Source organism: Pogona vitticeps, chromosome 11 (assembly GCF_051106095.1).
Source record: "Pogona vitticeps strain Pit_001003342236 chromosome 11, PviZW2.1, whole genome shotgun sequence".
NCBI lineage: Eukaryota > Metazoa > Chordata > Lepidosauria > Squamata > Agamidae > Pogona > Pogona vitticeps.
The window spans coordinates 24,707,420-24,730,171 of NC_135793.1; the positions used below are offsets into that span (position 1 = coordinate 24,707,420).

General features: G+C 48.1%; 1 protein-coding gene across 2 annotated transcripts in view; it reads right to left on the bottom strand.

Moving 5' to 3' along the window:
- DOCK11 (dedicator of cytokinesis 11) overlaps nucleotides 1-22,752 on the bottom strand; it is a 67,893-nt gene that overhangs the window by 31,484 nt on the left and 13,657 nt on the right. For both annotated transcript variants that reach the window (XM_072981124.2, XM_072981125.2), the window contains exons 2-22: nucleotides 19,522-19,638; nucleotides 18,556-18,645; nucleotides 18,158-18,240; nucleotides 16,718-16,787; nucleotides 14,415-14,510; nucleotides 12,534-12,668; nucleotides 12,173-12,350; nucleotides 11,437-11,516; nucleotides 10,206-10,289; nucleotides 9,609-9,749; nucleotides 8,861-9,061; nucleotides 8,313-8,435; nucleotides 7,598-7,680; nucleotides 6,234-6,356; nucleotides 4,548-4,624; nucleotides 3,828-4,018; nucleotides 2,835-2,900; nucleotides 2,471-2,563; nucleotides 1,744-1,867; nucleotides 1,415-1,536; nucleotides 864-950 (exon numbers count right to left, since the gene is read on the bottom strand). In XM_072981124.2, the coding sequence (XP_072837225.2) occupies nucleotides 864-950; nucleotides 1,415-1,536; nucleotides 1,744-1,867; nucleotides 2,471-2,563; nucleotides 2,835-2,900; nucleotides 3,828-4,018; nucleotides 4,548-4,624; nucleotides 6,234-6,356; nucleotides 7,598-7,680; nucleotides 8,313-8,435; nucleotides 8,861-9,061; nucleotides 9,609-9,749; nucleotides 10,206-10,289; nucleotides 11,437-11,516; nucleotides 12,173-12,350; nucleotides 12,534-12,668; nucleotides 14,415-14,510; nucleotides 16,718-16,787; nucleotides 18,158-18,240; nucleotides 18,556-18,645; nucleotides 19,522-19,638 (2,364 nt within the window). The remainder of the gene's footprint in view (nucleotides 1-863; nucleotides 951-1,414; nucleotides 1,537-1,743; nucleotides 1,868-2,470; nucleotides 2,564-2,834; nucleotides 2,901-3,827; nucleotides 4,019-4,547; nucleotides 4,625-6,233; nucleotides 6,357-7,597; nucleotides 7,681-8,312; nucleotides 8,436-8,860; nucleotides 9,062-9,608; nucleotides 9,750-10,205; nucleotides 10,290-11,436; nucleotides 11,517-12,172; nucleotides 12,351-12,533; nucleotides 12,669-14,414; nucleotides 14,511-16,717; nucleotides 16,788-18,157; nucleotides 18,241-18,555; nucleotides 18,646-19,521; nucleotides 19,639-22,752) is intronic.

Consider the following 22,752-nt stretch of genomic DNA (forward strand, 5'->3'; position numbering starts at 1 on the left):
GGAACTTCTCCAAGCACCGCCTTTTCCCAGCAAGATTTCCTCTCAAGAGTTGCACTGCCTCAGAGCATGGAAGTTGCACTCTCTGTTCATGGAGAATGGTTTCCTCCATCACTTGATCTAAATGTAACCACGTCCTCTTCTGGCACTCTGTTCCGTCACACACTTAGGTGTTGTACTAATTCTTCTACTTCACCCCCAGAATCTGTGACCCTTGGCCACGCTCTCTGAGTCATCTGAGAGCTGAGGTCCCAGACATCTGGGAGACCAAAGGGCAAGACCTCCAGGGGCCTACAGGAGAGCAAAAACGTTCACATGCAGCTTCTTCCATTTTAAAGATGCCTCCTGAAGTTGAAACATCTAACGGCCCTTTAGAAACCTTCCTTTGGCATAAAATGCCTCTTTTGAGTTGCACAAAGGCTTTGCACGCTTGTACATGGGGGGGGGGGACACCTGCCTCTCATTCTTATCTTTTTCATTGCCTCCTGACAAGAGTTGGATAACCATCATCAATGTTTACACCTTCTTCAAGGCAAGGTTAAGTCCTACTGAATCCCAGCCATGAGTTATGAAGTCAGGTTCAACCTCTGGCTTACCCTCCTGGGATTTTCCAGATGTCAAATAGTCTGAAGTGGTTTTTCCAGCCTGTCCTTCTGGTGAAACCCAGGGACTACCAGCTGGCAGGGACAGCAAACCCATCATCCACAACATGCTGTGGATGATCCTGACTGGCCCCTCTCCCAGGAGGGGGTGGGAAGGCACAGGGAGGATTCAAACTCCCGGCTCTGGAGGAGTCAAGCTCCTGGCGTCACCACCCAGCACTCCAACCCACCGAGCTCCACCTGTTCCACCAGAGCCGGACTTACTTGGGTGTAAATGGTCGATTCCAGATGGAGCTTGATCTTGAAGAGGGGTTTCCCCCCATCGACCCACTTAATGTCCACACTTGGTTGCTGCAAAAATGAGAAAAACAAGGAGGGATTCTGAAATGTGTTCCCTGGCTTCGTAGGGCAAGCTTTGCCCAGATGGGGGTTTAGGGCAGCCTTTTTCCAGAGCAGTTGAACCCGGGCATCTGCCAGTACGGGCGGCAGACAGACCACAGACCAAAAGGGATCTACGGGGAAGAAAGCTGACCCCAAACCCAGCTTCTGTTTTAGAAACGACGGTGCGCTACTTCCCTCTTTCATGATGGATTTCAGCCCTGAAAAATCTGTGCATGTGTACAAGAGAGCAACACCATGAGGACTAGAACCCCTCCTTGAAAGGAAAGGATGATGTTTATAAGCTGACATGTTGAACACGGATGTAGTTGCTCAAGCTGTCTGGAATTCCAGCTGGAGGCATGAGAAATACACAGCTATTAACACAAGTCACACGCCGTCTACACCCCTGACATCTCTGTGTTTGTCTTCCTTACTTTTCGTGCCTCGGTGTCCCCGGCGTTCAGGTAGCCAGCCGGCAGATTGGCCGAAACAGGCAAGTGCTGCTCCGCGGTGATGATCCGACCATCCTTCAGTAATGGAAGCCAGGTAAAACCCACTGAGGAGACAGCAACGACACAGGTGGGAGAGCAGGCAAGATTGCTGGGTTGCTGGTAGATCACACAGGATCGTTGCCATGGGGCTGTTTGTTATTTGCATCAATGTTCTGCCTTCCCTCCAATCCGCTCAAAGCAGCAGACACAGGTCTCTTCCTCTGCCTCACCACAACCCTGCGAGGTAGGTCAGATTAAGTGAGAGAGTGTACCTGTCGTCTCGACCGCGTCCTGCTTTTTCGCCGTCCCCTTTGCGTTAATTTCGCAGCTGACGTGATAGAAGGTGAAGAGCAAATGATGCTTTGGATGGAGGTGGATGGGAAGTTCAGTTTTGATCTACAAAGGACGTCACGAGACGGAAACGAGGCTGAATCTGAGTTCCCCAAAATGCATTTTAAGCTGCTCTTAAAACATACACACAGAAGACCCACAATTTCCTTGCAACCTCTCTTTGCCTCTAATCTCTCCACCATCCTCACTCAGACAAGCTTCCTCTTGTCTTGACCGCCTGCCCTTTTCCTCTACTGCTTCTTGGAATACCTGGAGTTGTCTCCCATCACCTTTCTCAGATTCTCATTTGTCAGCCCAGCGGCAGCATCAATCAATGAACTGATCGCTCAATGAATTAGTCCCCATTCACAACCACCAGAAAGGCTCAACATATCAAATAACAACAGCAGGACGTGCTCCCTGTTTCTCCCTGCCTCTGTTTCCCTTCCCTTCCTCGGTTATCTTCCTTTTGTTTAATTTTACAGTCGTTCCGCGTAAAGAGCTGCCCTGTTTAGCGCTGTTTCGCTATAGCGCACGGCTCAGGTGGCTATTTTTAAGCCAGTTCTGCTGCTTTTTCTGTACTTCCACAGAATGACAGCCCACAGTAATGCCTGCTAGGGTATGTTTTAGCTGGAAGGCAGCAGAGGGGAAGTGTCCAAATGTTCTCACCTCGTCATAAAATTCGGGGCTCTGATTATGATGCAACACAGAAGCATAGGCACTTGACGTCAAGAGAGGGCCCCCAGGTTTGCCATATAAACACTGCAAGAGACAATGGGAATGGGTGAGGAGAGAGCCCCTAAAAGACAGTGGTGTACAGTGATTATAGCAGTGTGCATTCTCTCCAGCTTCAAAGCATGGGGAAACTGTCACATCCATTATGAAATAGCCATGTGATTATTTCTCACAGGGACCCCAATGAGTCCGAAGCGTTGCGGGAGATACCCGGACACTTTATTTCAGATCAATCTCAATCTCTTGCACATGGTCCTGGTGTGAGGCCACCCCACATGGGCCCTGCTTGGGCACTTACCTTTAAAGCTTTGGCCTCGCCTTCATCCGAGTCTTTGAATTCCACACGGACAGCAATGTTCCTTGCCTGGAACAGCAACAGGCCGTGAGGAGAATATTTGGGTCCAGAAACATGATTTATTTGTTCATTTATGTCTGTTTCTATCCTGCCTTTCCCCCTAACTGGGACTCCAGACAGCACACAACCAGCTTAATGTAACAATGATAAAAGAAATCATAATGCAAAAGTATATTGCATTCAATCAGTTTGCAATATTAAAGCACAACTGAACCAAAAACAATTTGATTCAGTTGTGCTTTAATATTGCAAACTGATATGGATGCTGAAAACTGCAGATAATAGCAAACACCATCCAAAGTAGAGTAAAATAAAAATTTAAAAATCAGAAAAGAAAACTATTTTCATCATGTATTACCAGAACTGGCTCCCTCTAGTGGTAAATACATTTTCCCCCTGTTAATAATTTAGATGTAGTTTCAGACTGCAGATACCGTATTTTTCCATGTATAAGACCCCCCCCCCCACTTTTCTAATCTAAAATTAAGAAATCTAAGTGGGGCTTAGCAAGGGTGGGGGGAAAGGGATCAAAACGCTGCAGGATCGCTTTGATCCCCGCTTTCCCCTCCACTTATTTTTGTTCTCTCCTCAGCTTACTTCCGTGTATAAGACGACCCTCAATTTTTAGTCTAAAGATTTTTGACAAAAGTATAGTCTTATACATGGAAAAATACAGTAAGTGAAGTCACACACATATATACACATCCTTGAACTCAGACCAACCAAGCGGTGGTCCACCATTCTAACCATGTGACTACACCATACTTCCCTTCCACCTGCTTAGAAGAGGAGAAGGCACGTCCCTCCCTTCCTAATAAATGAGTTTCCTGCGAGGCTGCCTCCGGATTCCATGTCCCGACTCAGTCAGCAGAAGAACTTCACGCGCACTGAAAAGCAAGCCCCAACTCCACCCCTACCCGTCCGTTCCGAGCTCACCTTGGCAAATGTCTTCTGGCTGTCATACTTTAAGTGCAAAGGGTAGACATAGAGTTGGTTTTTGTAGATGGTGAAGGGGTGGCAGTACTTGGCAACGTCCGGGACAAACTCCTCCACCTCCATCGCAATGCCGCGGCCCGGGTCATCTTTCTCAAAGGGCTTGATGGGGACGTAAGAGGCGGTGATGCAGTCTGGGGGCAAGCAAAGGCCAAGGGTGGGATCCAAGCACCATTCAGTTTGACCCCCAAAATAGATCTTTAGCTCATAACGGCCTTGGACGGACCTAAAACCCAGACACAGTTGGCAGAAACCAAGCTCTATCCTCTTAACACTGGCTGGGATCACAAATGTACAGGCAAACCATAGTTTAGCATGTTGGTTCCCCCCAACCATGATTTGCTGCTACAAATAACTATGCTTAACAGTAAGCAAGGATGTCAAATTCACAGTGATTAACACCATAAGCTCACATGCTTAAGCTTTGAAAGGCAAGTATAGAGAGAAGCCAGCAAGACTGTATTTCTTTAGCAAGTTTTTCCAACTAGGTCTGAGACTCTCGTCACACTAATTAATGCAGCTACAAATGATCCGCTGAACCAATTAAACTATGGCTGAGATGTTAAACATATCCACACATAATTCTGTTAAAAAGTGGGGTGGGCGGTGGATACCAAGCACAACTCACACGGCTAAAAGCTTATGTAAAAAGGAGTTCCTTACTTGAGAAGTCTGGGGGAACACACTCTAAGGTAATATTTAACTGGCCAGGTATTACTTGCAGTTTGTTTTTTTCTGGTCTGTATAGAAAGGAAACAAACCAACGAAGAAAATGCCATCAACAACAGGGGGAAAAAAATCAGAATATTGTTTAGCTAGAAAGCCATGAAAACGGTGCCCAAAATGAGAACAACAGAAAATGACAATCGACGAATTCGGAAACATTAAGTCACACTCAGAAGCCCAGTATGTAACCAGCACAACCACACTGTAAACGGAATGGATTTCTACAGAACTTAAGCCAGTTGCTACAGACGTAACATTCCCAATCCTGCAAACTCTGGTTTAGCATCACACGGCTGAATCTTTGGCAGAAGGCCTCTCTCCCTCAGCTCCTCCTCTGTGCTGGGATTGGAGTAGCACACTCCTCTTCCACAGCCCTAAAGGCACACGGGGGTTTGCAACAAACATGAAATACCGGATTCAACTTCAGCACAGCAGGAGACAAGGGAGGGAGGGAGAGATGTTTGTGATTGTGTGCGTATATGTGCATATACATGGCTGGGACTCATTGATGTAGCACCAAAGCTGGTTAACGGTTATTCATACCAAGAGTGGAGAAACACGGGCTCATAGGAACCTTTCGTCTACACTGTTACACGTGAATCAAGTCAAGGACTGTTATGTATTATATATGGTCAAGGTGGAACCAATTTATAGTAAACCTAATGAGGTTTTCAAGGTAAGTGAGATGTTCAAGGATTGGTTTTACCAGTTCCACCCACCAGTGAGTTTCCATGATGGAGCAGGAATTTGAACCCAGGTCTCCTGGGTTCTAGTCCATCACTCTATCCATTGCTCCACAATGGGTATTAAAAGCTAGGTTCTACCTTATTTTCTATTGACTAAAGCTGGAGTCAAGTCTATTTCAGCCTGCTGAATCAATAGCATTTACTGATCTGTTGACTAAACGTGTCCTATTTATTCAGTGGGTCTACTCACGTTGAGAACTGGAACTTACAACTGGATCTAGTCCTCTGTTACTTTATTTACTGGCCAGAATCCTATTGCTGACTTATGTCTGCATAAGCAAAATCAGTCAAGTCAAGGCAGCACATTGCTACTTAATAATGAGACGTCAGTTGCATTCCTGGGCAGGTGGCCTGGATAATTCTGGGGGCTATTGTCCAAAAATATCAATCTGCACTCTTCTAGAGGAAATCCACAGCTGGACACAAGAAACCCACCATCTCCAGCATCCCCGAGAGGTGGTCAACCAACAGAACCTCTTTTCTTGTGGTCTGGTTTACGTCCCATCCTCTGGAGTACCAGAAAACCAGTTTGCTCCAGTTTCCCCCAAAATAGTTCAGATATCGGAAATAGCTATCCTATGCCTCTCATTCTCCTCTTTTCAAGTTTAAACATTTACACCTCACTCAACGGTTCCTCCTATTTCTTGGTTTCCAGACCCTTCAGCGTCCTGGTTGCCCACCTCTGCCTTGCTTCTAGCTTATCAACAGCCTTCTTCGGCAGGGATGACGTCCAGAACCGGACACAGTCCAGAACCATCGGTGAAGGCAACTAACTAGGTTGGAAGACCCTTGGATGAAAATTCTGGGACAAGCTTTCCACGGCCTGAGTGCTGTTGCGTCTTGGCAGGCTTACGCCGGCCATTTCCAGAGCACTTACTTCTTATACTCCGCCAAGAGTTTCAGCAGGTCGTCCGTTGAGAGCTTGCCGCTGTCCTGTTTGTAGAGAGGGGAGAATTTGCTTTCAAGGTCCAAAGTGCCTTGGGAATCTTTGAAGACAGGTCTGGAGAGAGAGAAGGGGGGTTTTACAGAAGGCAGGTGAAGAAACAGCTCCGAGTCACTGAGCTGGTCTCCCTGAAACTTCTCTGCGTTCCCTTCACTTTGCCTTAGGGCCACCTGCTTTACGAGCAAAAGCAGACGCACTTGGGGCATTGTACTTTACAAACAAAGATGACCAACGAAGGGATCCAGGAGACGACCTTGTGCTCTCCAGATGTGTTGGGACTGCCATGTCCTCAGTGCAGCAGCCAACACGGCCAAGGAAACGAGATGGGGGGTGGGTGAGGGTGGCCTTTGAGGCAAAGGACAATTTAATGGGGTTGCCAGAGGGTGCCTTTTGCCTGAGGATCTTCTGGCATTCGTTTGGAAGCAATGAAGAAAGAGATTGACCTTCTCCTAGATCTGAAGCTGGTCCAACCCAACAGAGTGCAGCAATTTTTTGCTGAGGTGAGCAAACTCTCTCTCTCTCTCTCTCTCTCTCTCTCTCTCTCTCTGTGTGTGTGTGTGTGTGTGTGTGTGTGCAGGACCTATCAGGAACATGTTTTGGGGGAGACCACTGCCCAAGCAAAGAACTTTTCTGTTCAGGTTATTGAGCAACTGATCATATGTTAAGAGCAGGACTTTTAATGGATGTAGGGGCACAAGCACTAGATTACTACTGCGACCATTGTTTCATTGGATATTATTTTAAAGTTATTTTTAGTATTTGTATTTAGTATTAAAATTAAATACAAGGTGGCTCACAACAAATAAAATAAGAAATATTGTGTTCTAATACTGTAATATAAAACTGGAGAGAGGGAGGGAGGAAGGAAGGAAGGAAGGAAGGAAGGAAGGAAGAAAGAAAGGAAGAAAGAAAGGAAGAAAGGAAGGAAGGAAGGAAGGAAGGAAGGAAGAAAGGAAGAAAGAAAGAAAGAAAGAAAGAAAGAAAGAAAGAAAGAAAGAAAGAAAGAAAGAAAGAAAGAAAGAAAGAAAGAAAGAAAGAAAGAAAGAAAGAAAGAAAGAAAGAAAGAAAGAAAGAAAAAGCTGACCAGCTCCTGGAAATTCAAACCTTAATAGCAACATGGTCTGAAGTTTATGGGCTAAAAGTGTACCCGACTTTTCCCTCTGCTGAGCCCCCTACTCCCCGGACCGGTTCAACCTGCCCGGCACCACTCCCAGGCTCCCGGCTCCCCTTTGCCCCACTAAGACATCCCGGCAGCCGAGACAGGAAAGTGAGGCCAAGAGCATCCGACACACACTCACCGGGCAGCCCAGGCAAAGGGCATCCTGTACTGTCCAAGCCGGCTGCACACCACTTTGGCCAGCTTGTGGACCTTCTGTGCCGTCTGGAAGGCAGGAAAGAAGGAAGAACAGTGGGTCGAGCCCATCTAGCTCGTCTGAGGAAGAGGGAAGGGTCTAAGGGCCTGGCTGGCAAAAACTATCAGAGCTCTCCGCTAAGCGGCAAGATTTCCAACAGGCTGGCGAGGTCTAGAAGCTGGGCTTGCCCTCAAACTGGACTGACCTCTGACACCCCAAACCGAATGAACAACACAACACCATTTTCACCTCTTGCATCCCCTGAGGGTAAAAGAGGAACCTCCACCGTGCTGTTGGCCGAGGAGAGCATTGTCAAAAATGCAAGGAGAGATTTTAAAAAGGCACGTTGCCTGGGTGGGAGCCCTACAAATTATTGACCTCCAAAATGTCCTGTCCTCCACCGCCCTGCTCAGGTCTTGGAACCTCAAGCCTGTGGCTTCCAGAATCAAGCCCTTCCATCTTGTCCTTGGTCTTCCTCTTTTCCTGCTGCCTTCCAGTTTTCCCAGCCTTATTGTCTTGTCTTCGATCACATGCCCAGAGCAGGGTGGCTTCAGTTTAGGGTGCCTATGATTGAACTTGGCTTTTCTCCTCCCCTCCTACCCTGGTAAACAGGTGCAATCCAGCCGTACAGCGTTACAGACCCATAACTCGTCTGGCGTACCTTTATGGGGTCAGAGTTCTTGATATAGGGCTCTACGCAATGCGTGATGCTTCCTTGAAGAACTTTCTCCACCCGGATGACCAGGAAGATTTCTGGGTGTGGGTTTGTGACAGAGAAGACCCCCTTCAAGGAAAAGAGGAGCAGAGCATCAGAAGCTATAAAACAGACTGAAGAGGACACAGGTGTGAAGCAATCTTCTGGGGGAGACCTGTTTTATTTGCCCCCTCCGATGGGCCCTGGCACCTCATCGGTTAGTCCAGCAAGTTCAGCAGAACCTGGATCAAGTCTAAGAGGATTCTGGCCCTCAAGAAAAGTAGGGTATAAATCTAACTGCCACCACCACCACCAATACTAAATAGTCTCAGTAGGTTGAGTATCTTAACCTGTAGTGCCAAGAGGAACCCAAGTTGCTAGAAAATGTCAGTAGACCTTAGAAAATCTAGACTAGATACCCCTGCAGTGTATCATCCTGCTTCTGGTTCTTATGATGCACCGTTGACACCGGCTTTTGGCTGTGATTCCTTACATTCACTCTTATCCTTCCTTACCTGCTTTATGTAGCACAAGCGTGATTCAGGAATTCCATGGAAGAAGCGGCCGTGAGCAGGGTGGCTTCCAGCATCTTGGGTGGGAAGGTCAGGCAGCATTTCCCGTACAGGCTGGGAATTCAAGTCCACGTGGAAATCTGCCGAAATCTTGCAGCAGCTTTTCAAATTGAACAACGCGAGGCTGAGGAAGAACGGCTCCACCTGGCAAGTTTGAAAGGACAGATTTCTCGTTATCTCAGGGAAACAGATCGTAATTTGGACCGCTGGTGGAGACTTCCGATGTGACCTGTTTCCAAGCGATCCCATGACGTATGGGGAGATGCGCTCCAACCCAACCCTAATCCGTGCCCAAGCTGTATCGTTTTGGTCCAGCTGTAGGGCTTCTCCACTGGAGCAATTCCCCAGCCGACAAAAGGACAATCAGATTGCAGGAAAGGCAATAGTTATAAATATACTTAATATCTGCTTCCTCCCATGTCAGTCTACAACCTGGGGTCTTCTAATTATGTTGGTCTACAATGCCCAGAAACCTTTAGCTGGTTATGGAACACCCTCTGGAGAAATCTGGGTGTTGCAACCCAACATAATTAGGAGACCCCAGGTTGGAACGCCTTGTCCTCCATCAACCTGGCCAAATCTGTTGCAGAAGATATACATGATCCTTCTAAAAAAACAACAACCTAGATGTGCTTCCAAAACAGGGGAAGCCCTTCGGAGTGCTTTGCCAAAATGGTGGCCTGAAACCTACATTTGTGGGCGGGTCTTTTGCGTGGTCGTTCAAGTGGGCGACGAGGTTGAAAGTCAAGGAGTGACAGTTCACCAGAAAGCGCTGGCTGCATTTTTCCTCAAAAGGCTTCACGTCCGGCTCTATGCCAGAGAAATCGAGCCTCTAAGAAAAAAGAAAGAAATAGAAATAGGTAGGTAGGTAGGTAGGTAGGTAGGTAGGTAGGTAGGTAGGTAGGTAGGTAGGTAGGTAGGTAGGTAGGTAGGTAGGTAGGTAGGTATCCATCCTATCTGTCCTTAGAATACAATTTGATTCTTTCTACTCGAGTAAAATTGAAGGTTTTCAAAGGAAAAATAAGTAAATGAAATGGTACAGAAGTCAAGGGTAAATTCTCTCTCTCTCTCTCTTACTCACTCACTCACTCTGGTCTCCACCCTCCGACCCCAACATTTGTCGAATGGCTTTCAGAGCCAAGGCCCGACCCCTGCAAGCGGCTCTTAGCAGAGTTTTTGGCTGAGGAGGCATGCAAGAAAACGGGGCCCTGTCTATCAACCGCCATGCAAAGGCTACTCCTCAGGGCAAAGGCGAGCCGGGATGCTCCGGCTGCAGAAGGCAAATGACCTGGACTTCAGGATCGAAGGAGAAGAGGTTCTGCCTCCCATCGTTTCTGCTAAGCTTGTTCAGCTGCTCCGTCTCTCTTCCGTACTGAAATGGAAAAAAAAAAAAGATGTGCCTCAGCGTGAGGTCGAAGGAAGGACAAGCCCTGGCCAATGCATCACTCCCAGGGGACATTTTTTCCCCGTGATAGCAAGGGAACACACAGAAGATTTTTCTAAAAGCACGAGGCCTCTTGAGACCCCCCCCCCCCTCTACGGGAAACAGAGCCGTCCCGAGGTGCCTGGTTTTGCAAAATCCAGAGTGGTTTCACCCGGCTGTGTTGGGCTGGGTGAGCCCCTTTCCTACCCCAGCCCTCTTTAGCAGGAGGCTTCAAGGCCATGTTTTTTGAAAGGGGCCCTAAAGAAAATCAGCCGCATCGTTTTAGAAGGGAAGAGCCAGAAGGGCCTCAATAGATCTTCCGGTTCAGCCTCTGTCCGGGAGGGCCCAGCGGGGAATCAAACTCCCAGCCTCCGGGCTCCGCAGGCAGAGACCTCTACCCCTGAGCTATCTAGCAGTTCCAGCCAGTCCCTCACCCTTGTCTCACTCCAACTCTTCCCACAAATGTTGCCTTCCTGTTTGGCAAAAGTGACTCTGTTGGTCTGGTGCTCCTTCTCCACAGATGCCATCCTGGCTCTCAGGACTTGGAGAAGTTCCTTTTTTTGGATTACAACTCCCAGAAACTCCCCCCCCCCCAGCTAATAGGGCTGGCTCTGGGGGTTGCAATCTGAAAGCTCACTTCCTCAAGTTCTCTCTTCCTATGGCCAAGATCTCCAGATACGTAACTCCCTCTCCCCCCCCCAAAGAAACCCCCCCCCCAGCATCACAGCTTGAGCTGCTCTCACAAGCCATTCCCTATTCCTTCCCCAACTCCTGTGCAACTGGACCGGATTTCTGTCCGAACTCCTGACGTTTCCTGTAACTGCCTCATCAGGCTTCCTGAGAAATCCCATCATCCAGGGCCAGTTGGATTTGTTCTCCGTTGCAGGGGGAACTTTCCACTTCCCAGCCTTGGGATCTATGACATTTTTTGGATCTTGAGCTCATATCCGAGGCAGACTCTGAGACAGAATTTGGGAAAGTTCCTCTCTTTTTTTGGTGGGATGGAGACACAATTCCCAGAATCTCCCAGCATGCCACGCTACGGCCATCTCCTTCCCCCCCGGGGCCTTGCAGACGCCACCGAGGCCGCCCCTACCTTCATCAGCTCCGGGTGCATGCTCCTCTCTAAGCTCTCCAGGATGTTCTCCGACTTTCCCAGGCCGACCGACTCGTCATCTGCAAAATCACAGAAAAGCAGATGTCCCCAATGACTGCCGAGGCACCTGGCCAGCCTGTTCGGGAGCAGCTGTGTGGGAAAAACTCAGCAGGGAGGCCTGGAGATTGGCCGGGAGCTTCCCACTGGGCACACAGAGATATTTTCCAGTAAGCCTCATGCACACGCATCAACAGACATGCGTGCGCACACAAAAGTTGGCTGCAGAGAGGCAAACACAGCTCTTCCTTCCTACATAGGCTTTGCTCTGTCAGTTGTTTCGGATACAGAGAGAATGGAAACGCAGCTTGCAAGTAGAATGCAGGAGCTTTATAGTCATAAGACATCCTGAATCAGAGCAGCTGGGGTGGGGGTGCACAGTGGGGCTTTCTTTCCAAGGCTCTGGAATGCACCCCTTCTTCCCTGGCTTTGATGGACTTCCAGAGCTTTGGATTCACACCTGTTCTGCCTCTGTTTGCTTTTACAGGCTGGTTTTAGAAACACCTAAAACTCATCTCTAGTATCTGAGCTCCGTTATCCAGAAATAATGCACCAAGAATCACACGCCGGTTGCAACTGGCCTAAGACACATTTTCCCCAGAATGCGGATTTGGGCGTACATTTCGGGGAAGGCAGCTCCCTTCATCCCCCAGCCAGCTTGGGCCCACCCCAGACTTACCTGGCATGGACTCCACCACCTCTTTCTTCTCTTGCACCAAGCTCTCTGCGTTGATCTGGATGATCTTCCGCAAGGTCACCAGCCACTCCTCCATCTCTGGCTCACTTTCGGCGGCCAGGTAGTGGCTGTACTTCTCCAGCATCTTGAGCTCAAAGGCGTAGCGCCGCATCTTAGGGCACTAACAACGGAAATGGAAGAGGAGGGAGAAGAAGGTGATGACATCCGTCAAAACAAAGAGGAGGCTCAGGACTCTCCTTGCTCTCTTCTTGTCAATTTTGTGGCTTATGAATCCAGTGTTTTTTTTAAAAACGGAACCAAAACAGCGGCCGAATCTGGGCCAAACCCTTTGCAAGGTTCCTACCTGGACGACGTCAACGCACGAATCGAGGAAGATGCAGCCTTTCGATTCTTTGGAAGTCTTTTCATCTTTGTAGGAGTTGAGGATGTAAGAACCATCCGGAAGCTGCGTTAGGTCGAAGTATCTTCTTTTGAACACCTGCCAAGAAAAAAAAAAAAAGAGAGAGGAATTCCTAAATATTTTGGGGAAGCCCAAGATGGCACATGGAGGCTCTTCCTGGCCACCGTGGCTGGGAATCACTCTCCCCGTCTGGACGGTCTACATTCAAAACTGGTGCGCAGCACCACTGATTGTGGAAGATCCCAGACATTAACTCTGTGCCAGGTGTTTACTCCTTTTTTTCCCCCTGTTCTAGATCTGTTGGTGTGCATTTCCCTGCAAATTCTACCCTGAGAAAAGGGGAGGATGATTTCTTCCTGCACTTTTTCTCCATTCCATGAACAAAAATTCCTTTGTCGCCTTCAGCGCCGCTGCTGTCCTGCTTCAAAACACCAGAGAACCACAGAATCATGGCATTGGAAGGGGCCTTGAAGGCCATCGAGTCCAACCCTTTGCTCAAGGCAGGGGTCCCAATCCAAGCAGATCTGACAGAGGGTGGTCCTGTTTTCTCTTGAAGGCCTCCATAAATCCTGTAACGTTTCCATATTGGTGCTCCTGTCCTGCAATCATTTTGGCTGCTCTTTTCTGCACCCAACTTTTCCCTGAAGAGTAGCGCCACCTTTCTGTCGGAGCAAAAACCATCCCAAGATTCCTGTGATGTCTTAAGGGCTAACCAACTTGACTGGGCGTATGCGTTGGTGGTGCACGGCCCGCCTCTCCCTCTGAGGAGCTGGGGTATGGTTTAGGAAGGCCCATGCCACAACCAAACCTCTTAGCCTCTAACGGGCCACCGTTGTTTTTCCGCCTCCACAATAGAATTCAGTCAGCAAATGCTCCTGGGCACAGGATTCACACAGGATAGAAAGGATACTACAATCGCTAGGCGACACACATCCCAAATAGACCAAGAAGGGCGCCTTTCACGACCAAGGAACTGGGCTCCATCCATGTCCAAAATGGAGAAAATTGGATGGGGAAAAAAAACACAGAACCAAAAATAGGGGGAAAGAATGAGTAAAACTGGAATAAGAGATGGCGTGAAGTTCCTACAACCCACAATTATGTTGTTTTTTCTGCTGACAAGCGCAAACGACCCCATTGATTTATAACCAAGGAGCAACCTCGGCAGCACCGGCAGCAAGACGACCCACAATGAACAACAGAGGTCGATCGAGACAACCGCTATCGGAGAAAGCTTGGACAACGTCCTGTTTTGGACTAAAGCCACCAGAATCCCCCAGCGTCCTTGAAGGATGCGGCTTCTGCTTCTCTGACTGCAATTTGACATTGTAACTATTACCTTTCTATCTCTGTGCCCAGCACCGGAGAAGTTACTTCTAGAGTTTTGAAAACCCGCAGTTGCCATGTTGGCCAGGGGTGTTTGTGTGTGTGTTTCATTCATTCATTCATTCGTTCGTTCGTTCGTTCGTTCGTTCGTTCGTTCGTTCGTTCCTTCCTTCCTTCCTTCCTTCCTTCCTTCCTTCCTTCCTTCCTTCCTTTGTTCGTTCCTTCGTTCATTCATATACTGCCCCATTAGTGAAATGCTCTATTCTGGGCAGTTCACAACATAACAAAATTAGAACAAGCGATGACACAAGGATCCATGGCTCTAGTTTTGGAATATGGTTCTAGGAGTTTAGCCTCTCAAAAAGCCCTCGGAGCGGTTCCAGCGCATCCACATTCAAGACCACCTGGACACCTAACAAAAGCCTTTTCTACCCCACCCTAACCCTAACCCTGACCCACAAAAAAAAGTTGTCCTGAGTCGTCACCCAGAGCTCTTACCTTCATGGTCACTGTGATGGTGCTGTTGAAGTTGGCCTTGTAGAGCCAGCCCTGCTTTATCACGCCACCCTTCTGGGAACACAACGATGAGGAGTCCTGGAAAAGTGAGCCAGAGGCATTTTAGATTAGGCCTCCTTCAGTCTCGAGAGATGATGGTCACGTGCTCTGTATGGAGGACTTGGAGCAGCGTCCAATGAAAAACAGACTGGCTTTATACAACCTCAGGGGAAGATAGGTGGAAGCCCATGTGCCCCAGAACACACACACACACACACGCTGTGTTTTTTCCTCCTGAATCAACATCCCTTGCCAGGCGCTCCGGAAGCCCTGAGAATGCCATCTATTATTACTGCTAAAAATTAGATTTAAATTAAATTTGCGGTGGCACCCGCTGGCAGAGCATCCCGGAGCGCTTGTGTTTCAAATATGAAAGAGGAAGTCCAGATTAACTTCCGATCAGCTTGTCCAAGATAGCTTTGAGGGTTGTTTTTAAAAAGGAAAAGAAATTAGGAACACTATTTTCAGACAGACCAGCTGCTTCTCCCCACTTCTACTGGGGATACCCAGTGTGGTGTCGTGGGCAGAGCGATGGACTCAGGACGCCTGGGTTCAAATCCCGACACAGCCATGGCAAATCACTGGGGGGGGGGCACGTGGAAATGGCAAAAACCACTCCTTAAAATATTTCACTTCTCTTGACAGCTGTCAGTCGGTTCCGACTTGGAGGCACAGAGCATAACAGCTCTGCATCTCGGCAAGCTGTTCAGTTGACAGGGATCTAGATTTAATTTGGGGAAACATCTGTTCTCCAAACTGTGTTTGCTTAGATAATATGATGGCAGAGCAGGGGAATCTTTCCCTCTTACTGCTCCCGCACTCAGTTCTGCTTTCTCCAGCTGGGTTCACTTCCACTTTGAAAGCTTTGGTTTGCCAAGGTGGATCATTATTTAAACAAACAGAACAGGCTGCCAGGTGAGGGGCGGATTTCTGGTGTGGTCTCAAATTCTCCCCCGCCACTGATATTATGGGGGACGCATAAAACCAGGTGCCTCCTGGTTTGTACACAGCACCAGTGCCTGCCTTCTCCTTTCTCTCATTTCTTTTTTAGAGCAATCCCAAGGGGGCCAGCCACAAAACAGAAAAGCACAGTGGCTCATTTCGCTCCACGGTGGTCCGAATGCCCACTGCCACAGAATCTCGTAAAGGCTACAAAGACCTCGAGACCAGCCACAAGGCGGGAGACCCACGAAAGGAGGCAAACGTGTGGGACCACCTCGGGCTGTTCTCAGGAAAGACAGCTGGTTCAGCTTCACAAACAATTAAGAGAAGCTGAACAGAACGCAGTGGAAAGAGGCAAACAGGCCTTCCGCATTTGGTGCAAGAAGATGCTCTGCAGGCTTTGGAACGAATGGAGCGCACAAGACTACAGTAAGATTGCAGTATCCACAGGGCAACGGCTCCAGGCGCCTTCTGCGGATGCTGAAAAATGCGGAAGTATTGAACGCTATACACTGCATGGTCACTGGCTCCCTTTAGTGGCCAGTTCTTGTAGCCACACCCTGGAAATACATATAAACACATATTTCTAGGGGTGTGTGTGTTATTTAGTATTTTCAGGCAGTGGATAAGTGAATCTGTGGATACTGATCCCGTGGATAAGGGGGTCCTGCTGTATGCTAAGATGATAAACGGTCCTTAGCAGGAACTGCCACGTCAATGTGAGCGGAGGTCCACCAGCCTAGTGGTTGGGGCAAAGGGCTGATTCTAACCATGGAAGCCCACCAAGCCACTCACAAAATCAGCCTTTCTTCCTTCTTCCTCCTGGACTTCTAGTTTACAAGGAAGACTCTTGTCAGGACTACAGAGAGACCAGTTTTCAGGAGTTCCAAAGTGCACTCTTTATTTATTCATGTATCGCTCTTTTAAGACATCTACTAAATGAAGTTCTCTGTGGTTCTTATCCTTCATTACAGATTAAGGCACATCAGTACCTTTTACATCTATTGATCTGGCAAGCTTTTGAGTTACACAGAGTGCTTTGTCGGTGCTTTATCAAAGGATAGATACAGGCTAGTTGATCCCGTAAAGCCACTATTACTTTGCCTTAAATCTCTCCCTTCCAATACTTCTAGTGACCTGTGAAAGTCACTGGAAAATTGCAGAAGCAATGGCGACGCAACTCCAAACTAAGATAATATGGGTCTCTGTATATATAAGTATGGGAGTGCCTCCGCTTGTCAGATGAGACGTCTTAGCTGAGTCTTGGGTGCAATGAGGGAAAATTTAATTATTTTCCTTCTTACCTCATCTTTTTCAAGGTCTTCGTCGATTTCAAACACGTGGCTGGGAATCTTGTCTGGCCTGAAGGATTTGCTAAGGAAACACAAAAACACATTCTGGAGTTAATAATCAAGAAGCAAAAAAAAAAAGTCCATAAAAATATCTTGTGTCATATGATCCAGCAGTGAATGGCCCACAGAGGTTACATCCAGAAATCGCTAGAAGAAATCACTCACAGGGATGTAGCTTCTGTTAAGAAGAAAAATTACAGGAAACTGGGGATTTAGGAAACAGTTTTTCCGATCTGGTATAAAATAGTTTCCTTCTTTATTTGTCCTTATAGCTTAGCGTTCCTTACTCCAAAGGGCGTCAAGCTTGAGAACTGCAGGATGTACTTTTATTTCTTAGATCTAAGATGCCAAGAAGTTGGCTGGATAGCTCAGTGGCTTAGGTCTCTGGCTGCAGAACCAGAGGGTGTGAGTTCGATTCCCCACAGGACCTTCTGGGAGAAGAGCCAGCCTGGGTGGCCTTGGGCAAGCTGCCCAGAAGTCACCTCAGAAGAAGGGAAGGTTAAACCACTTCTAAGTACTCTCTTCCAAATAACCCTAAAAAGGGTCACCATAAGTCAGAATTCACTTGATGGCTCATGATGATAATTATTTTAAGATCTACCGATGGATGGGGAGCGGAAGCGACACCTCCTTCGAATGAAGGAATTCGAAGGCCCAGAGGTGGTTTTATATCCGAGAACCGAAACGAAGCTCAGAGTCCTTTTCCACAAAAGGACCCAGAGATCAAGCTTAGGAGTTTGCCCACAAGGAATACGGCATCTATCCCCATCCCGACTGATCAACTCACTTTATTAAAATCAATCGAATGAGATTTAACGGTCAACCCGCTGTGGACATGGAGCTCACCAAGGCCAGCCCAACGGAAACAGGCAGCGGGCAGAATGGAGAACAGTTCTAATGATCGGGGCATTTAGAAGTCCATGGTTAATCAACAAAGTTTGAGAATTTAGCTAACGACAGAGGAACGGAAGGGTTAATTTCACCAAGAGGAGAAGAATATGTCAAATGGCACAGTCTAATGAGAGGAGAGATAGCAGCCCTTATAAAAACAGCCTTAAAGAAGGCAGTGTGGTGTAGTTTTCAAACTGCATTCTGGAACTGGTCGTCCAAAAAGTTACTTTTTTCAAGCTCTGCTCAGTTGTAAAATCCTTCCCTGATGGCCTTTTTAATAATCAAAGTGTTTAAAGTTTTGAGTAATTAAAGTTTTGAGAAGGGGAACTAAGAACCATCCAGACCAAAGGCGTTGTTACTGCCAGAAAATATGACTGCGCGCTTGTTTATCGCTGTGAAAGAGAGGCGATGTGCTCGGGGGATGCTGAGAGTTTGTCAAGACTCGGCTGCAAAAAACCCCCTCCTCCCCCCCTCTCCCGCCCCAGACAGAGGCACCCTTACCATGGTAACATCCGGAAATCCCCCGAGTAGTCCTCATATTTGTAGTTCACGACATGCCAGTCTGAGCTGTAGGTTTTAATACACTGGAAAGCAAACGGCAAAAACAGGCCTGTTCAAATATATATATATCTGTATATGCTCAAAAAGGGCCAGAAAACTCAAGATGATCAACAATGCAATATGAAATCTGCAAATTTACATGAGAGGAACTGAAAGCACCCTCCCGTAAACTGTGGCCATGCCCTAAAACTGTCTTGTATCCCCACACAGGATCCCTGGACCTGGATTTTCATGGGGTCCTACGTAGCCATGCCAGGTTCTTTTTTAAAAAAAATTCCACGAGAGAAAGGAACAAGAGGGCATGCTTGTAAGGACAACACGGAATATCCCATCATTACCTCTTTGACAAAGAGACTCTGTGCCTTTTTCAGAGCATCTTCTGGCACGGTGGAGTGAATCGTCCTCCTCTGGCGAGCGACGACGGAGACCTTCAAAGGGACGGAAAACAGGGGCCCCGGATGAGTTGGCAACGAACAGCTTTGGCTCGCGAGGTCAAGAACGTGGCACCCGCTTGCTTTGCCATCCCACGAGCCGCTCACCAAGGGAGGGCAAAAGGGGCAGAACCCTCTTAGTGGTGGCGCCAACTCACTCTACAGAAGTGTGCCCTGCTGTCTCCTGATCGCCTTTCAGGCAGAAACTGGGAGTGCTTTCATTCTAGCAGGCTTTGAACGTTTAGCTGCAGAGCTCTTGTTAATCACTTTCACAATTACAGCCTTGAACACTTATTGCACCAATCTGTGGTTCTAAGTTAGTTTGGTCACTTCCGTTGGCTTCTCTGAATACTAATTTGGGCACAACAGCCAGGCAGCAGTTACTTATTGGTAACGTGGGCACCTGCCAAGCTTTTGGCCAACAGCTTCCAAAATCCTTTCGTCCTGCCACGCCGCACTCGTTTAGGGCTAGGATGGCGATTCGGCCCTGCAACCTGGCACCACGGCCCCTACGGTCTGGAGGATCCTGGAAGTTGTAGTCAAAGAAAACCCTTTCCCAAACTCAGCCCAAAGATGGTAGGGTCTCAAGGAAAAATGCCTAGTTGTGAATACAGTAGGATTGTGGTATCCGCTGGGTTCCAAGCCCCTTTGTGGATGCAAAAAAGACACAAGTGTCAAACGCTACACATTGCATGGCCTCTGACTCCTTTAGGGGCCAGTATGGGTAAATACATCCAGGAAGTACATATACATTGGCATTTGGGGGTTTTTGAATTTAGTATTTTCCGGCAGCGGATAAGCGAATCAGCGGATACAGAGAACGGGGCCCTATTGTGCAGCAGCAATCAAATCAGGCCCAAAACAGGAACTCACCGAGGCATCTTCCATGGGAAACATAAGCAAGTCCCGGAGCGGATCGCTGTAAATCTGCGCTTTCCTTTGAGAGATGACATTCTCGTAGTCCAAGGGTTCAATCACCTTCGTTTTTTCCTGGTGGAGATAACGAGAAAAGCACACGAAGGTGATGTGAACGCTGGCGAGAGAAAACCTGCCAGCAACCGGGTCGCTTCGCCCGCGGGCAGATCCTCGACCGGACGGGCAAAAGGGTCTCTCTTCCGCCCAACGACCCGAGCTTCTGAGGTTGGTCTCTCTGGGTCATCATTTCCAAAATCCCCCCCTCCAAGCAAGCAAAGTCAGCACTACAACGCCCAGAATCCCCCAGCAAGCATGGGAGATTCTGCAGGCTTTGCTCTTTTTGAAAAAACCCACACATTTTGCAAACTGTAGATGTGTCATGTCTGGAGGTGAGACCCTATGGAGCAGCCACCGCCATAACACCAATTCCATACAGACAGCTTCCTCTCCCCTCCACCCCGGGCTATTAGAAAAGAGTAATCGGCACCAGGATAACCAGGTGACGAGAGTGAAGCGAAGGCTCCCTCTTCTTTCTCAGCCGGGAAAGAAGGTGGCCAGGGCCACCCCAGGCTGCCTGAATCTCCGTTGTGGGATTTGCCATCCCAGTAAGGAACTTTTTCAAGCTCTGCCGCTAAGTGTGCATCGTACGGGGTTGCAGTCACAAACACACGGACACACACACTTTCCAGTCTACAGGCTGGAGAGTGGAAAGCGTCCCTTGCAAGGGAGGGAGGGATCCAGCCTGGGCGGCTGCAGGAGGGAGGATGTTCTTGAGAAGCTTGATAAGAGAGTGATGGGGAAGGTCAGGAGTTCAGCCGGAAAAGGACGGGCATAGGACAAGACCTCCAGCTTCAGCTGCTGCCTTGTGATGGGCATGGCTCTCCCGTTTAATCACAGCGGGTTGGAAATGTTAAACTCACACGCAACAAAACAACAGGGTGGTTAGCCTGCTTTGATGCTCAAGGCCTCTGGCACACAGACCCCACTTCTCCTGCAGCGAAATCAAGGATTTTCTCCATGCCACGACCCTGGGAGGTTGTCCAAACTCAGAGCCAACGACTGCCGCAAGTTGGCCCGGGGAATGTCCTGGCTCAGTGAGGACTAGAACCTTGGACTCTGAAATCCCAGGCAAACGGTCCTCCGAGCCTTGCACTACTCTGGCTCTGCCTGGCAACTCAAGAGCCATTACTGGGGGGGGGGGGGGACTCTGTCTGGCTCTTCTCCCAGGAGGCCCCGGGGGGGGGGGAATGAAACTCCCGGCCTCTCTGGCTCTGCAGACGGATCCCCAACTCACTGAGCTATCCAGTACTTTGCAGCCAACAAACATTATTAATAAGCGATGCTGTGAAATGAAGAGCTCTCCTCCTCTCCTGCTGCTGGAAGACTTTGCTGTTCCTTCCACTCTTATTGCCTTATTCCGCAATATGGGCATTCTTTGAATTCCTCGGGCTGATTAACAGGGAGAAGGGAAGGGATTTACTAATCTGAATTAAAGGCTCAGGACTGCTCTGCCGATCTGGGGTTGGCATGAAATAGCTTCAGGGACCTGTGGGTTCCTGCCCTCTTTGCAAACGGGAAGGAGCGCTGCCGGAATGACTTGCCCCCTGCACAAGGATCCTGCCCCACTGAACTGCTGTTCGCCTTTTCGCCAAATAGCTTCACGTTTTTGCCAGACCGTGAAACAGGACGCAGGAGGTCACGGGGCAAACGGGAGCAGGCAGAGGGTGGGAAGTTGCTTTGGGAAAATTGTTCCTGATCCTTGTTCCCGAGGTTAAAAGCAGCAAAGAATCTTGTAGCGCCTAGAAGACAGGTCATGTTTTATTTGGAGTTTGCGTATGTGGGTCAAAACTCGTGTCTCCATACCTTTATTCATTTAAAATGCTTCTGCCTCGCCTTTCTTCCAGAAAGGACCCGAGGCGGCTTACGCGATCAAAACAGAAACAATATTAAAAGCCAAAAACAACAAATTATTATAATATTTATAAAAAACAAAACAAATGTAACATTACATCCAATAAAGTGAGCCGGAACCTACCGTCCAGAGTGGTAGAATATACCAGATAGGTGGGATATAAATAAATAAATAAATAAATAAATAAATAAATAAATAAATAAATAAATAAATAAATAAATAAATAAATAAACAAACAAACAAACAAACAAACAAACAAACAAACAAACAAACAAACAAACACCAAAGATGAAGCCGAATAAAGGTGGCCTTTGAGACCTGCTGTTTATTTCACTGCAAGAGATTATTTTCTGTATGCTTTTAATTTAACTTGATTGTTGCTCTGTGTGTTTTTATCTCTGTGAACTGGCCAGAACAGTGCGTTGCACTAATGGGGTGTAAACAAACAAACAAACTACATTAACCAAAAAGACAGCTTTGCAGGGCGATGTTGCGGGTGACCTCTTTATGCAGCCCCAAAGGACGCATGTCATGGTGACCCTGTTTTTTTTCTGGCACCTGAGAGGTTCCAAGGACGGTTTCCCCATTTCTACCCGCTCTCCCACCAGCGAGTCTCCGTAGCTATGGCAGGATTTGAACCCAGGTCTCCTGAGTCCTAAGCTGGCATTCTACCCACTTTGCTGTCCTGGTTCCCTTTGTGCTGAGGTTCTCTCGGTGCCTAAGACTGAGGCCCTTGTCGGTGTGGCCAGGGCTGTTTTCTCCCACTTCTTGGCAGCTGTAGGTGCTCCTGAGCTGTCATGGCGCCCACATATCTGTCGCTTGCCTGCCATCGGGGGGGGGGGAGGCATCAATCAAGCTCGTTACTGCATTTAAATAAAGCTCCAGCAATTAGCATGGAGGAGGTTTTGGGGTTTGTTTTCAGAGGGCGGAACACCATATGGCAGAAATGCGAAGCCTTGGTTCCTTGTTAGCATGGCAAAGAGGAAGTGATTAGCGCTGGTAGGTTCCCCGAGCCTTTTGCAGGCAAATTTCGAAACCAGCTCTGCTCCTTTCTAAGCCGCTGTCACCTAATTTGAGGCCTTTTGTGCCCGTTCTCCCTCTTAACACCCTACCCGGGAATGGGGGAAACATTTCTGCTTTTAGCGTTGGACAAAAAAGGCCTTTTTGAAAACGGGACCCTTCTTAGGATGCTCAGGACTGATCCATCCTCCAAAGATATACATTGCTTTGCTGCAATCCCTAAAAGTCATTTTCAAGCACCATTCGATAAAACAGGT